Source organism: Ylistrum balloti, unplaced genomic scaffold (genome assembly GCF_031769215.1).
Source record: "Ylistrum balloti isolate Yb309-2 unplaced genomic scaffold, AGI_CSIRO_Ybal_v1 Utg370312, whole genome shotgun sequence".
Classification (NCBI taxonomy): Eukaryota; Metazoa; Mollusca; class Bivalvia; order Pectinida; family Pectinidae; genus Ylistrum; species Ylistrum balloti.
This window is the reverse complement of record NW_026782231.1, coordinates 241,902-256,290: the sequence shown is the minus strand read 5'-3', so window position 1 is coordinate 256,290 and position 14,389 is coordinate 241,902. Positions and strand designations below refer to the sequence as shown.

The 14,389-nt window shown below is 34.3% G+C and overlaps 1 protein-coding gene across 1 annotated transcript; it reads left to right on the top strand.

The window, feature by feature from the left end:
- Window positions 1-165: 165 nt before the first annotated feature.
- Window positions 166-14,295, top strand: LOC132553214 (uncharacterized). Its single transcript, XM_060217444.1, has 10 exons — window positions 166-226; window positions 657-823; window positions 1,911-2,003; window positions 2,987-3,313; window positions 5,601-5,695; window positions 5,959-6,129; window positions 6,479-6,698; window positions 9,549-9,719; window positions 10,374-10,477; window positions 11,554-14,295. Exons 2-10 carry the CDS (start codon window positions 658-660, stop codon window positions 11,659-11,661), a joined length of 1,455 nt encoding a protein of 484 aa, XP_060073427.1. The 5' UTR covers window positions 166-226; window position 657; the 3' UTR covers window positions 11,662-14,295.
- The last annotated feature ends 94 nt before the right edge of the window (window positions 14,296-14,389 follow it).

Here is a 14,389-nt window from a genome sequence, read left to right as displayed (position 1 = left end):
ATTTGACAGGAGACGAAAACGTGGTGCAATAAAGTTTTGTCTGATTCGGGTATGTAAAACGCTTGAAATTAGAGGAATAATAAAACATATCAATGACCACGATGATAGACGGAAATTGGAAATCCCCGCAAAATTCCTACTTTCGTTTTCCCAACCCAGAAGAAACATGGATATTTACAAAAACAAAGAAAAGGATCTTTCATAAAGATATATATATTGTAGATGAGTAAGTATAAGCAAATTAACGCTGACCCTCATGTCTAAAAAAGAAAACAAATACTAGAAATACTGTATACTGAATAGCATAAACACAAGAAAAAAGGAAATGGGAAGGAATTTGGAAATAACCAATAGTCCATATATAGTATATTATCTAATTATCAAATCCATTCAGAAACCAATATTTGGATATTTTCAGTTGGTGTAAGTTGTACTAATTCACAGTAAATTAACGTGCTTATACAGATGTAAACATACGTAACACGTACACGTATAATGTATACATTTATGTGACCTTCTGATATTTAACTTAATCTCAAAGAAGTTTGGAAAAATGGTATATGGAAGCCTAAGTTAGCTTAACCAAGGTGGAATGCTGATCATTGTAAAGCTTTTCATATGTTTATATCATATATCTTGATTAGACTTAATTTCAGAATGGATGATAGTGCAAGAGGTCAGATCAGAGTGAAAGCAACACTTAAAGAAACCCATATTCGCAATATAAATTCATCATCAAAGTTTGAGGATGTAAAGAACGAGGTACAGAGTTGGTTTCCATTCCTGGCAAACCAGGATGCCAATTTGGATTTAGTTTATAATGGTGAGTCACCTCAGTCCATCCTACATTGAAATTCCAAGAATTTTGTTGCTATTTTATTGATCCTGTTTACTGCTAGAACATGTACAGATGATGTATATACATGGACATACATGTCACTTCATCAAGTTTTCATTGCACATGTACATAGATGCCACTTCATCAAGTGTTCATTACACATGTACGTAGATACCTCTTCATCAAGTGTTCATTACACATGTACATAGATGCCACTTCATCAAGTGTTCATTACACATGTACATAGATGCCACTTCAAGTTTTCATCACACATGTACATAGATGCCACTTCATCAAGTGTTCATTACACATGTACGTAGATGCCACTTCATCAAGTGTTCATTACACATGTACATAGATGCCTCTTCATCAAGTGTTCTTCATCAAGTGTTCATTACACATGTACATAGATGCCTCTTCATCAAGTGTTCATTACACATGTACATAGATGCCACTTCATCAAGTTTTCATTACACATGTACATAGATGCCTCTTCATCAAGTGTTCATTACACATGTACATAGATGCCTCTTCATCAAGTGTTCATTACACATGTACATAGATGCCACTTCATCAAGTTTTCATTGCACATGTACATATATGCCACTTCATCAAGTTTTCATCACACATGTACATAGATTTCACTTCATAAAATTTTCCATGCATAAGTGTACCTTCATATATAAACTTGTATATATATATATATATATATTTTCTTATATGAACTTTCATACAAATTATATAAGCCCATATCAATTTGTATATAAATGTATATATATATATATCCATATATATAAAAGTTCATTAGGGCCTTAAAACATTGTAAACTAAGCATTTCTACACATCTTTCCCCAACAACTATACTTACCAGCATATTTGCCACTAAAATATCCCTCTTGTAATGTTCTTATAAACCTACCATGTACCACAACATTGGTGGAAGGTTTATAACAACACTGGGAGTCATTGTAAATTTGTTTTAATGAAATACACAGAAGAAATAATTTTTTTTAAAGATGACAAAGGTTTGATATTTTTTTATGGATATTTATTGGAATTGTTTTCTCTGCAGATGATGGTGATGAGATAACTATCTCAACAGAAGAAGAATGGAAGGAAACTTGTGAAAGATTTGTGGACAGGACTCTAGGACTCCGCATACGAGGTGAAGCTCGAGTGAAAATACTGCCGGTAGAGGCAGTCATTAATAAAACAAAAAATGTATTATTTAGCCTTTTGATGAAGTCAGTATTTGATTTCTCCAACCTAATAAAAAAGGTATTATTCATGGCTTTATTCAAAATATTCAAAAGGCATTTTCTTCAATTTTCATCAGATCATTTACATTTTTTTTCATCAGATTTGAACTTAGTTTGGTATGTTAATTTATATGAATGACATCTTAGAGAAGTTTGTTAATTACAGGTAAAAATCTCACATCTTTTGTCATAGTTACAGGACTATAAATCCTTAAGATACATAATTTCTTTTTTTTTCTGAATTTTATAAAACAATGTATCACACAAAATAAATCAAAAGGCAGGCAGTTTAATGATAAAAATACATTTTATTTCAGTTTTAAATTTTCAGGAAATGAAATTTAATTAACAGTAAGATAAAAATCTAACACTTATGGTTTAATTATATCATGAAATATATTACAAAATTTTAAAAAAATATCATAATACATATTATACAAACAATACACTTAGGTTTAAAATCAAACAGAAAATATTTCCAAAAGTTAATCCACTTTCACTTTTGATATGATGCAATTTAAAAGTCTATATTTATCAATGGGAAATCAATCTATTTTAAGAAACTCCAAGGCACAGTTTTTTTTGCGGGCTGTTTTATGGCAGTTTGATCTGCCTTTTTCTTAAGAATCATGTATTTGCTACAGTTACAGCCGATCAGAAAGTTCTGAAATAATTATTTTTCAATAAGGTTGATAACATCTACAAATTAAATGGGTTTTTTTACGTTAATATCATAGAGTGATATCTGATTATTTAAACTAATCCGAGAATTTCTATGTCTGGATACATTGCACAGACTGTATAGACTGAGAAATTCAAACTTAGGTCATGTAGATGAAAAACAAGTGTATTACCACTGTCCCACTTAACCAAGAATTCCTCTTTTTAGCTTCATCGGTTTGTAGACGTAAACCTTCATTCTCCGAATCTACAAAGAGTGGCTGCAGCACAGTGTCTATACTACAGAATATTGTCAATACTGATAACAGTCAGCTGACTAATACAACTCAAGTCAGGAAACGTCTCTCCAGCAATGTAAATTCTGAAGTGTCTTATCAGATGTCTAGCATTGTCACACAGGCTAGTGATGACGTTTTCCATAGACAGCAAACACAACAGGACATTCCATTACAATCAATGAGTCCCCTCCTACACCAAGAAACATCAAGCTTTTCTTTCTCCAGAGGACAGGTCAATGAAAGTGATGAAGACAACGGTATTTATATAAAACTTGAGAATAACTATACAGTTTAATAGGCCTGTTACAGTTTCTCTGAAGGAGAACAGAAGATTGAGTGATAAAATGTAACTGCAGCATGTTGTAACTCCAGCTGAAAATCTTACATGTATATGTAGTTAAACCTGTTTATAAAGGCCACCTAAATATAAAACAACTGTCTGTACATACATTCTGTATATAACAAATTCCTTATTATAAAACCCAACTCTATATAACAAGCACCTGTGTATAAAATTTGTCAGCAGAAGTTTTGGTTGCGAAATGGCCCATAACTCATCAGTCCTTATATCAATTTAAAAAAAAAAAACGTGGTCAGATGGTGGCACTTTTCAAAGCCTATAATTTAAGCCTATAAATTAAGTGTTTCCAGAACCATTACTATGGTAACATAATGGAGGCTTCCGATTGGTGGAAACTGAGATATTGTCCAATCATCCTGAAAGTTGATGTATAAGGAGTTAGAAGATTTGTAATAATTACAATGGAACTAATTTACAAAACATCTGATGTCATTTGGTTGTCATGGTGACATGTATTTGTGTTAAGGCACATAACTTTTACAATATATGGTAATTAAGGAGCCGTAGCATACAGAAAATGATGAGGTCACTTAAGTGTATCTATTTGGGAGTGGTATTTAAGTTACTCACAAGAAGGCAGTTATAGTTATTTATATTCTTCCAGAAGTGATGTATGGGTTATAGTAAAATGTTGTACCAGTATGTAGGTTCCTATGGGTCTCAAGTTGTGTACATGCTCTATTTCGGGACTGATTGGAAAAACAAAAATGGCTGACAGGTAACCATTGAGAATTTTAATAGTTATGGGTTGTTATTGCTAATTCATAAGAAGAATGGGATTGTTAAATTCTCTCTGATCAGAAGTGGCTAACATTTTGGGACTGATCAGAAAGTGGCTAACATTTAGGGACTGATTTAGGGACTGATCAGAAAGTGGCTAACATTCAGGGACTGATCAGAAGTGGCTAACATTCAGGGACTGATCAGAAGTGGCTAACATTTAGGGACTGATCAGAAAGTGGCTAACATTTAGGAACTGATCAGAAAGTGGCTAACATTTAGGGACTGCTCAGAAAGTGGCTAACATTAGGGACTGATCAGAAGTGGCTAACATTTAGGGACTGATCAGAAAGTTGCTAACATTTTGGGACTAATCAGAAAGTGGCTAACATTTAGGGACTGATCAGAAAGTGGCTAACATTTTGGGACTAATCAGAAAGTGGCTAACATTTAGGGACTGATCAGAAAGTGGCTAACATTTAGGGACTAATCAGAAAGTGGCTAACATTTAGGGACTAATCAGAAAGTGGCTAACATTTAGGGACTGATAAGAAAGTGGCTAACATTTAGAGACTGATCAGAAAGTGGCTAACATTTAGAGACTGATCAGAAAGTGGCTAACATTCAGGGATTGATCAGAAAGTGGCTAACATTTAGGAACTGATCAGAAGTGGCTAACATTTTGGGACTGATCAGAAAGTGGCTAACATATAGGGACTGATCAGAAAGTGGCTAACATTTAGGGACTGATCAGAAAGTGGCTAACATATAGGGACTGATCAGAAAGTGGCTAACATTTAGGAACTGATCAGAAGTGGCTAACATTTTGGGACTGATCAGAAAGTGGCTAACATATAGGGACTGATCAGAAAGTGGCTAACATATAGGAACTGATCAGAAAGTGGCTAACATTTAGGGACTGATCAGAAAGTGGCTAACATTTTGGGACTGATCAGAAAGTGGCTAACATATAGGGACTGATCAGAAAGTGGCTAACATTTTGGGACTGATCAGAAAGTGGCTAACATTCAGGGATTGATCAGAAAGTGGCTAACATTTAGGAACTGATCAGAAGTGGCTAACATTTAGGAACTGATCAGAAAGTGGCTAACATTTAGGAACTGATCAGAAGTGGCTAACATTTTGGGACTGATCAGAAAGTGGCTAACATATAGGGACTGATCAGAAAGTGGCTAACATTTAGGGACTGATCAGAAAGTGGCTAACATTTAGAGACTGATCAGAAACTGGCTAACATTCAGGGATTGATCAGAAAGTGGCTAACATTTAGGGACTGATCAGAAACTGGCTAACATTCAGGGATTGATCAGAAAGTGGCTAACATTTAGGGATCTAATGAAGGCCTGCTGATAGAAAATATAAATAAATGAAGTAATTGAAATTCATTGTGTTTTTCCAATCACAAATCAGTATAACCATGTTTGTTATTAACCATCCTATAGTGGACTGGCCACCTCACACAGGGGACACACTAGACAAGGTCAAGGTGAAGAGAGGTCCAAACTCTGACACTGTGGATAGTACAGAAAGGACTCGAGTAAGACTTTTTTGATTTCTTGACAGATCAAGGAATTTAAATAAAGAATCCAAGGTGGAAAAGCTGAATATTAAAAAAAGACCATACAGATTATCATTTATCATCATTCAAACCGGTTTTAAGAATTTTGTAAATGTAATTCATTCAGATAAGGAGTGTTTTTTTATTATTATTATTAATATTATTACTTATTGTGGTTTTATGTAAATTTGTAAAATTATAGAAAGGATTTTCTATAACCAGTTTAATTTTGTTTTTCACAGGATACAACAAATTCATACCCATGTGATAAAAAAGGCAGAGTACTCATTTTCAACAACAAGAGGTTTCCATCAGAACCAGAAATTAATGGTGACTTTGATACCACCTGTCTGTGCCTGTTATTCAAGGACTTGAAATATGATGTCAAATCATACACAGACCAATCCGTACAGGTGAATTGTGTTTAAAAATATTGTTTATAATCATGGATGATTAATTTATGGTATGGATGAAAACACCACAAATGTTGTGAGAAAATGTTACTATCCAGTTTCTTATCATAGTATCTTATTTATCTTTTGTTTGTTTCAATTGTCACTGCCTAGCAAAATTGATTTTTGCCTGCTGTATTTGTCATTCACGTATACTATCAATGTCATAGTTCATTTCATATTGGCTAGAAATAATGTGAAATATTTGTTACAATCCTTTTGAGATAGAACAGCCATTCTGATTCACTTGTTTATATTCTGATATTCACAGCAGTGTAATGTTAAAGGTGATAACTATTTCATTTTACAGCAAATACGAGAGAAATTGGACAGGGAAAAAGACGCTTTGGCAAAAAAACAATATAGCTGTTATATTGTCTTCATTCTGACTCATTATAATCCACATACTAAGTCACTGTCTGGAAGTAAAGGGGAGAGAATTCAGCTGGAGGAAATCACAGATCGTCTGAATGAGGAAGCGAGACTGGTTGGGGTTCCCAAGCTGGTCTTCATTGATGGTGTTAGGCATGGTAAGGGAGACAACCACATGTGTATACTTCCGATGGTTTTAGGTACAATGGTAAGGGAGACAACCACATGTTCATACTTACAAAGGTGTGAGGTACAATGGTAAGGGGAGACAACCATATGTTCATACTTCAAAAGGTGTGAGGTACAATGGTAAGAGAGACAGCCACTTGTGCATACTTCCAATGGTTTTAGGTACAATGGTAAGAGAGACAGCCACTTGTGCATACTTCCAAAGGTGTGAGGTACAATGGTAAGGGAGACAGCCACTGGTGCATACTTCCAAAGGTGTGAGGTATAATGGTAAGGGAGACAACTACATGTGTATACTTCCATTAGTGATCCGTAAAAAGGTTAGGGAGACAGCCACATGTTCATACTTCCCATGGTTTTAGGTACAATGGTAAGAGAGACAGCCACTTGTGCATACTTCTGTTGGTGTTAGGTACAATGGTAAGAGAGACAACCACATGTGCATACTTCTGTTGGTGTTAGGTATAATGATAAGGGAGACAACCACATGTTCATATTTTCGATGGTTTTAGGTACAATGGTAAGAGAGACAGCCACTTGTGCATACTTCTGTTGGTGTTAGGTACAATGGTAAGAGAGACAACCACATGTGCATACTTTTGTTGGTTTTAGGTACAATGGTAAGAGAGACAACCACATGTTCATACTTCCGATGGTTTTAGGTACAATGGTAAGAGAGACAACCACATGTTCATACTTCCGATGGTTTTAGGTACAATGGTAAGAGAGACAACCACATGTGCATACTTCTGTTGGTGTTAGGTATAATAATAAGGGAGACAACCACATGTTCATACTTTCGATGGTTTTAGGTACAATGGTAAGGGAGACAACCACATGTGCATACTTCTGTTGGTGTTAGGTACAATGGTAAGGGAGACAACCACATGTGCATACTTCTGTTGGTGTTAGGTACAATGGTAAGAGAGACAACCACATGTGCATACTTCTGTTGGTGTTAGGTATAATAATAAGGGAGACAACCACATGTTCATACTTTCGATGGTTTTAGGTACAATGGTAAGGGAGACAACCACATGTGCATACTTCTGTTGGTGTTAGGTACAATGGTAAGGGAGACAACCACATGTGCATACTTCTGTTGGTGTTAGGTACAATGGTAAGGGAGACAACCACATGTGCATGCTTCTGTTGGTGTTAGGTATAATGATAAGGGAGACAGCCACATGTTCATACTTCCGATGGTTTTAGGTACAATGGTAAGAGAGACAGCCACTTGTGCATACTTCTGTTGGTGTTAAGTACAATGATGAGGGAGACAGCCACATGTTCATACTTTCGATGGTTTCAGGTACAATGGTAAGGGAGACAACCACATGTGCATACTTCTGTTGGTGTTAGGTACAATGGTAAGGGAGACAACCACATGTGCATACTTCTGTTGGTTTCTGGTACAATGGTAAGGGAGACAACCACATGTTCATACTTCTGTTGGTGTTAGGTACAATGATGAGGGAGACAGCCACATGTTCATACTTTCGATGGTTTCAGGTACAATGGTAAGGGAGACAACCACATGTGCATACTTCTGTTGGTGTTAGGTACAATGGTAAGAGAAACAACCACATGTGCATACTTCTGTTGGTGTTAGGTACAATGGTAAGAGAGACAACCACATGTGCATACTTCTGTTGGTGTTAGGTACAATGGTAAGTGAGACAACCACATGTGCATACTTCTGTTGGTGTTAGGTACAATGGTAAGAGAGACAACCACATGTGCATACTTCTGTTGGTGTTAGGTACAATGGTAAGAGAGACAACCACATGTGTATACTTCTGTTGGTGTTAGGTACAATGGTACGAGAGACAACCACATGTTCATACTTCTGTTGGTGTTAGGTACAACTGGAAGGATGACACATTTCATGTTGATGCTGATGTTGGATATTGGATGAATTTGATTCTGAATGGATTTCCTTGCCATTTTACTGCCATTTTACAATGGGAAAGGTCATTTGATTATTTTCCAGTTGTGTGCATGCAAGTTCTAAGGGTCAGACAATTGTAAAAGACATGACAGCAAGATTGTTACCAGTAACAAGTCTGTGCATCAGAATCTTGCTTGCTCAGGTCCTTGCATGACAAGGAAGATGACTAGATGTGATGTCATGGTGGGGTTTAGTTATGAAAAGGAAAACTATCACAGTTGATTACCTGTCTATAGTTATACTAAATTCTGTCCTGTCAGGTTGCTGTTTGGCTGTGTAAGCGAGTACCAGGCACATTATACTTATTAAAACATTTTATTTGTCTCTCCAAACTTTCTCCCAGTCAACACATGCCAAAAAGGATACAATCAAGTTACTTTGCTGTTTTATTACCACTGGGAACTGGCAAGAATGTGTGTTTAGAGTAAATAGTGGACAAAAGGCAAAGGAAGGGAGACAACCACATGTGGTATTCCTCATGTTGTTAGAAAAACTGATTGACAAACGTGAAAATAAATACCAATGAAGTAGCCCAAAATAGACTACCACAAAAATAATCTCCACAAAATTAGTCCAAAGCTAAAGTTTACAACAAATTGAAAATATAGAATCAACCTCCACATATATATTGGTTAGTTTTTCAATTCCAATTCTGCCCAATTTATTTTATATATCAGTCAGAAAATTTGTTAATTTAGAATTTAATTTGTAGGTAAATCTTCATGTTTAGTTCTACCTGTTATTTCTGTGACTGTGATATTTGATGACAGCTTAACACACATTGCAACAGTTACTAGGTAGAGCAGTAGGAGTGTTGCATGATGCAACACAGAAAATTACTTCAATTCTATTTCTTATGTTACTTTAGATATTCCTGAAACTTTTCCAAAACTAGGCAGTGTTGTACAGAGAACACCACTTAAGACTCCATTAGTCGGAGAATCAGACTCACCATGGAGGGAATTAGGAGTAGATAGTACAGATTCCTGCCCATCAAACACCATGGATGACTTTTATATCTACATGGCTGGGACACTTGGTTAGTATGATCACAAAAAATAGACAGAGTGAAAACAGAATTGAAAGAGAAACCCATCTCAGTTTACTAGACTCGCCTAAAAAATATCAACTTTTTATTAATGTTTAAAACCATGAAAAGCTGCAATCATACTATTTTCTTGTACTTTGCACTTTATTCCTTTCTACATGTAAATTCTGTTAATTTTTAAGTACAAAGTTAGTTTTTTCTTTCATGAGAGTAAGAATACATAATGATGCAAAACCTAACATGATTTTTTTTAAAATTTACTTTACAGAGTACTGAATTCATTGAAAAAAAATCTACACAAATACATCTGTTTTAATTATAATATTCAAATTAATCAACTAGAAATAGTATTTTAAATGCAATATAATGACTTTGATTAAGAATTGATGTGTTTGCACCCTAAGCTTATTGTAGGAAAATATAGAACATGAATGTGTATGTACTTTTCACTCCTCAGGAGCCTGTAGTACTTAAAAGTATACCATACCGGTTCTTATCTCATAGATACAATGGTGGTTACAGGTGCCTGTAGTTGTTATTATACACCATACAAGGTGGTTACAGACACCTGTATTCCACTCAGCTTTGATTAACTTAGAAGGTTTTCTGTTGTAGCTCATACAATATTTCTTTGACCTTTGACAGGTGAAGGAAAGCCGATATACAAGGGTTCCTTGATGCTGCAGGCATTGGTAAAAGTCTTCTGCGAGTCCCTTCACAAGGACAGCCTCCAAGAAATGATGGTTAAGGTAAATTGATGACTAGAATCCTTCACATCTGTGTGATAATTGGACAGAAAAATCTTAAGTCAGGGGTAACATTTTAGAAGTATACATGCTATGCTTACATTTTTTAAAAAATCATTCGTAGGACAGAGATAACCGTGTGCGCATCAAACATGTTTAATTGATTAATTTTCTCTAGCTGTTGTGTAATATTAGAAGTTATTGTCATGAACTGTAAGTAACAGATTACGTTTAGTTTTTGTGAACTTTAATTTTGTCCTAATTTGCGAGAAACCTCAAATGTGATTTCAAATATGTCAGGAAATTGTTATTACTACATAAACAGAAATTGTCGACTCACCTGGCGCTGCATTGTAGTGTCATAGCTGTAGTCCTGTAGTGTTCTATTGTTTGTGTACTATAAATAGCTCACCTTAGATATGACGTCTTCACTAATTGCTTGTCCACATGTTTTTATCAAAAGAAATATTTCATTTTATGGTTAGCAATGATTATTTCCCTCTAATCTGGGGAGAGACTTCGAATAAACTCAAATTTGATGTTTGATAAATGTGAATTTATATACCTGTATTCACAAAATGGCCATTATCAGTGACTGGTGACACATCTGTTCAAACTGAATACCTCAAATTTTGATATAGTTACATAATATTAAATATGGACAATCCTACTGTGAGTTTTGATATCAAATTATCCATGAGCTGTCTTTCCCAAGGGAAAAACAGATTTATCATTCCCCTTGGAAACAGGTGAATGTTCCAGGGAAGTTTTGAAGAAAAAATTAATGGTATATGTAACTACAACTACTGTACCAAGATATCTGTATAATGATATCAAGTTCTACACCTTATCACATTAAGGGGGTCATTAGTCAAGGTTAAAAGGTCAAAGGTCACTTCTGACAGTCTCTGAAAATTCCTCAATCAATGATACAATGTTATATGCATTGGAGCAAGCAAAGTCATACTTTTTCTTCTTACACTTAAATATTCTTTGCTGATTTTTTTTTAATGAAATATGAATACATGTGTTTCATTGTTTACAAATGTGTTGACTTATCATATAATATTCCATTTTAGGTGGAACAATTGCTTGGAGAAGCTCGAACCAAATCAGAGCGATTTAAAATGCCAGAATTGACAACAGATACTTTGAAGAAGAAAGTTTATTTCTCTGTGAACATATGAAATGGATCACCGACATCAATCAAACTGTGATTTATTACATTGTGTGTGATTCAAATTACCTTCAGCAGGATATTTTTGTTAAAAATGCTGTTGAAAAGTCAAAACATGCTGCTCATTTTAACCGTAGTTTTCTAGAGCTCCACTATTTCATGGCCAGGGTCTTATAGTGATACCCTCAGCCACCATTATGTCATGTAATCAAATTTCACTACTACCCATTTACTCTTACATGGATACTGATATAAAACAGCAATCAAAATTATGTACATGGAAGCTGTATAATGATAAGATGCTATTTAAAGAATTGTATAAATTAATTTTTTGTTCAGGGTTTTTTTTTTTTTATTTTTTTTCAGGATTAAATTACTGGAAAGTGAAAGACATTTTATGGTAAAATGCTGTCTTTGGATTTCTGACAAATTTTGATACTAATGATGCTGGTTAATTTTTTGTAGACTTAAAATGTTTTGAATATAAACCTAAATAAGTCTGTGTTGTTTTCTGTAAATGGTATTCTGGGATCATGTAACAATGATAAAGTAAAATAGACACAGATTTTTGGTTTGGTACCGTTTATTGTTGTTTTAATCAACAATTTACAACCAGGGTAATTTAAGGACATGCCAGGTTTGGTTGGTGGAGAAAAACCACAGACCTTCGACCAGTACGTGGCAACTACCCTATGAAGGTCTCGAACCCATGATCAAGAGGTGGTGGGCCTGTCATATAGGCGCTCAGATCACTTAATCACTTAGCCAATGTGCCCCCCTACAATGATTTTAGAGTTCGGGTTGAAATGGAGGGTTTGGTATATTGTGTTATGTTTATCTTTTATTCCTGAATGATAGTTCATATCATATATATTTTTTTCAGTTTACTAATCACTGTTTGTTTATTTCAATGTAAAGATTGATTTTTTTATGATGTGTCAAAGTTTTATGTTCAGACATGTTTATTGATTAAACATTCATTAGAATTGAGGAAGACAGGCCTGACACCAGTTTGTTTTAGTACTATTTGCCAAAATATCTTTTCTATGTCTGTAAACCTTAATTCAATATGTCTATGTTGTTCATGTCAGCCATCAGATTTCTCATGTAATTGTTATTGTGTGATTTAAATTGAACTAAAATATTGAAGCATGAAAGACATGTTTTTCACAGAAGTCATTCAATGAAGTTTCCTTTTAAATTCACTTTTTGAGGTATCTAATTTTTTAGATTTCCATTTTATCCTCAAAAAGAGCAAAAAATTAGATAAGTAAGATATATAAACTGTAAAGTCTTTATTTTTTGTGGGAGATTTATTTTCATTGTTTTAGATGCTACTATAAATCCATGAATTTATTTCACCATAAAATAACAAATGCATAAAAGATTGCATAGATTACAGTACTAGCAGATTTCATGGGCAAGATTTAAACATGAATGAGGTCAAGTGCCAACCAAAAAATACATATATTTTTGGGAAACCATGAAATTTGAGCACCACAAAAAATAAATGATTTTAAAGTAGTATTATCAACTCAAGTTCAGTTTTGATTTTTTTTCGGTGATAAGTAAAGATGATATTGATGAGGTGTAAACAGTAATAGAAATTGGGTTTGACAATGGGAATAATGCGCTCAATTATCTTCAGTTTATCCCTGCAGATCAGTGAGTGAGATTCAGATCTTATTGTACTGTAACTCATGTCATACCACGAAAGCTATTAATGTTAGAAACTGTGATATATTTTGAGCCTACGGCTTGATAACATTTTAGTGACCAAATCTTTTCTCTACTCCAAATGATTTTCTTTTCATTTAAATTACGTTATCATTTCCAGGAGCTCATTGTTTATACAGGTTTGTTGTAAGATGTTAAAATTTTAAATGTTTATGAGATCAAGAGAATTACTGAAATCCATAAATTTTTAATGTATTTTTCTATCATGACAATGTCAGTTGTCTATGAACGACAAAGACTGGTTAGCCAGTGGTTAGGATAAGGTGTCCAGATTAGATCTCATGCAAGGTATCAGGTGATGACATTTCAGTGTGATGGCACTTTAAAAGTTTCAGTTAGTGGCCCCCATTATCCATGGAACGTGTGTTCATATGATGTCAGGTGTAATGTGGACTCTAAACGTCAAACTTAACCCCTCCCCTGTTGATAATTATATAGTTGACGTTATTGTGTGCTAAGTCATACATAATATAAAGAATATCACATTGTTCCCTCTTTAACTGACCTATTGTTTCTATGATTCAGCTTGTAAAACATTGCATTCTTGTAAGCTATTTCATCACTTTTTTGTTAGTATTTATTTTTTTCATTTTTCTCTTTATCTACTGTTCTAAAAGTAATGAAAAATGTAAATAAAGGCAGATTAGAAATGTGAAAAAAATAAATATCAGTCAAAAGTTGATGAAATTTGATGAAGAAATGAAACATAGTTAGGTTGAATTATTTGGTCTTTACCATATCGACAGCTGCAAATGTGTTTCATTTTGTTTATTATCTGAAACGTGGATAATGACAATCATAGTAGGAATGTGTAGATATTGTCTTATATGTATATGTATTGTGTCCTATTAAAATTTCATACACAACATTGTTCACTACATGTCATAAAGATTGAACAGAAAATTCTTAAAAATATAGTTGTGTCTTTGTTTTTATACCCGTTCAAAGAAGGAATATACTAGAATCAGCTTGTTCGTCTATCTGTCTGTCTGTCTGTCCAT

Excerpts from the sequence above, each read along its gene's own strand:
- LOC132553214 (XM_060217444.1), top strand. The coding sequence starts at position 658 with ATGGATGATAGTGCAAGAGGTCAGATCAGAGTGAAAGCAACACTTAAA. Across the intron at positions 824-1,910 it reads TTTGGATTTAGTTTATAATG|ATGATGGTGATGAGATAACT; the intron begins GTGAGTCACCTC and ends TTTTCTCTGCAG. Across the intron at positions 6,699-9,548 it reads CATTGATGGTGTTAGGCATG|ATATTCCTGAAACTTTTCCA; the intron begins GTAAGGGAGACA and ends ATGTTACTTTAG.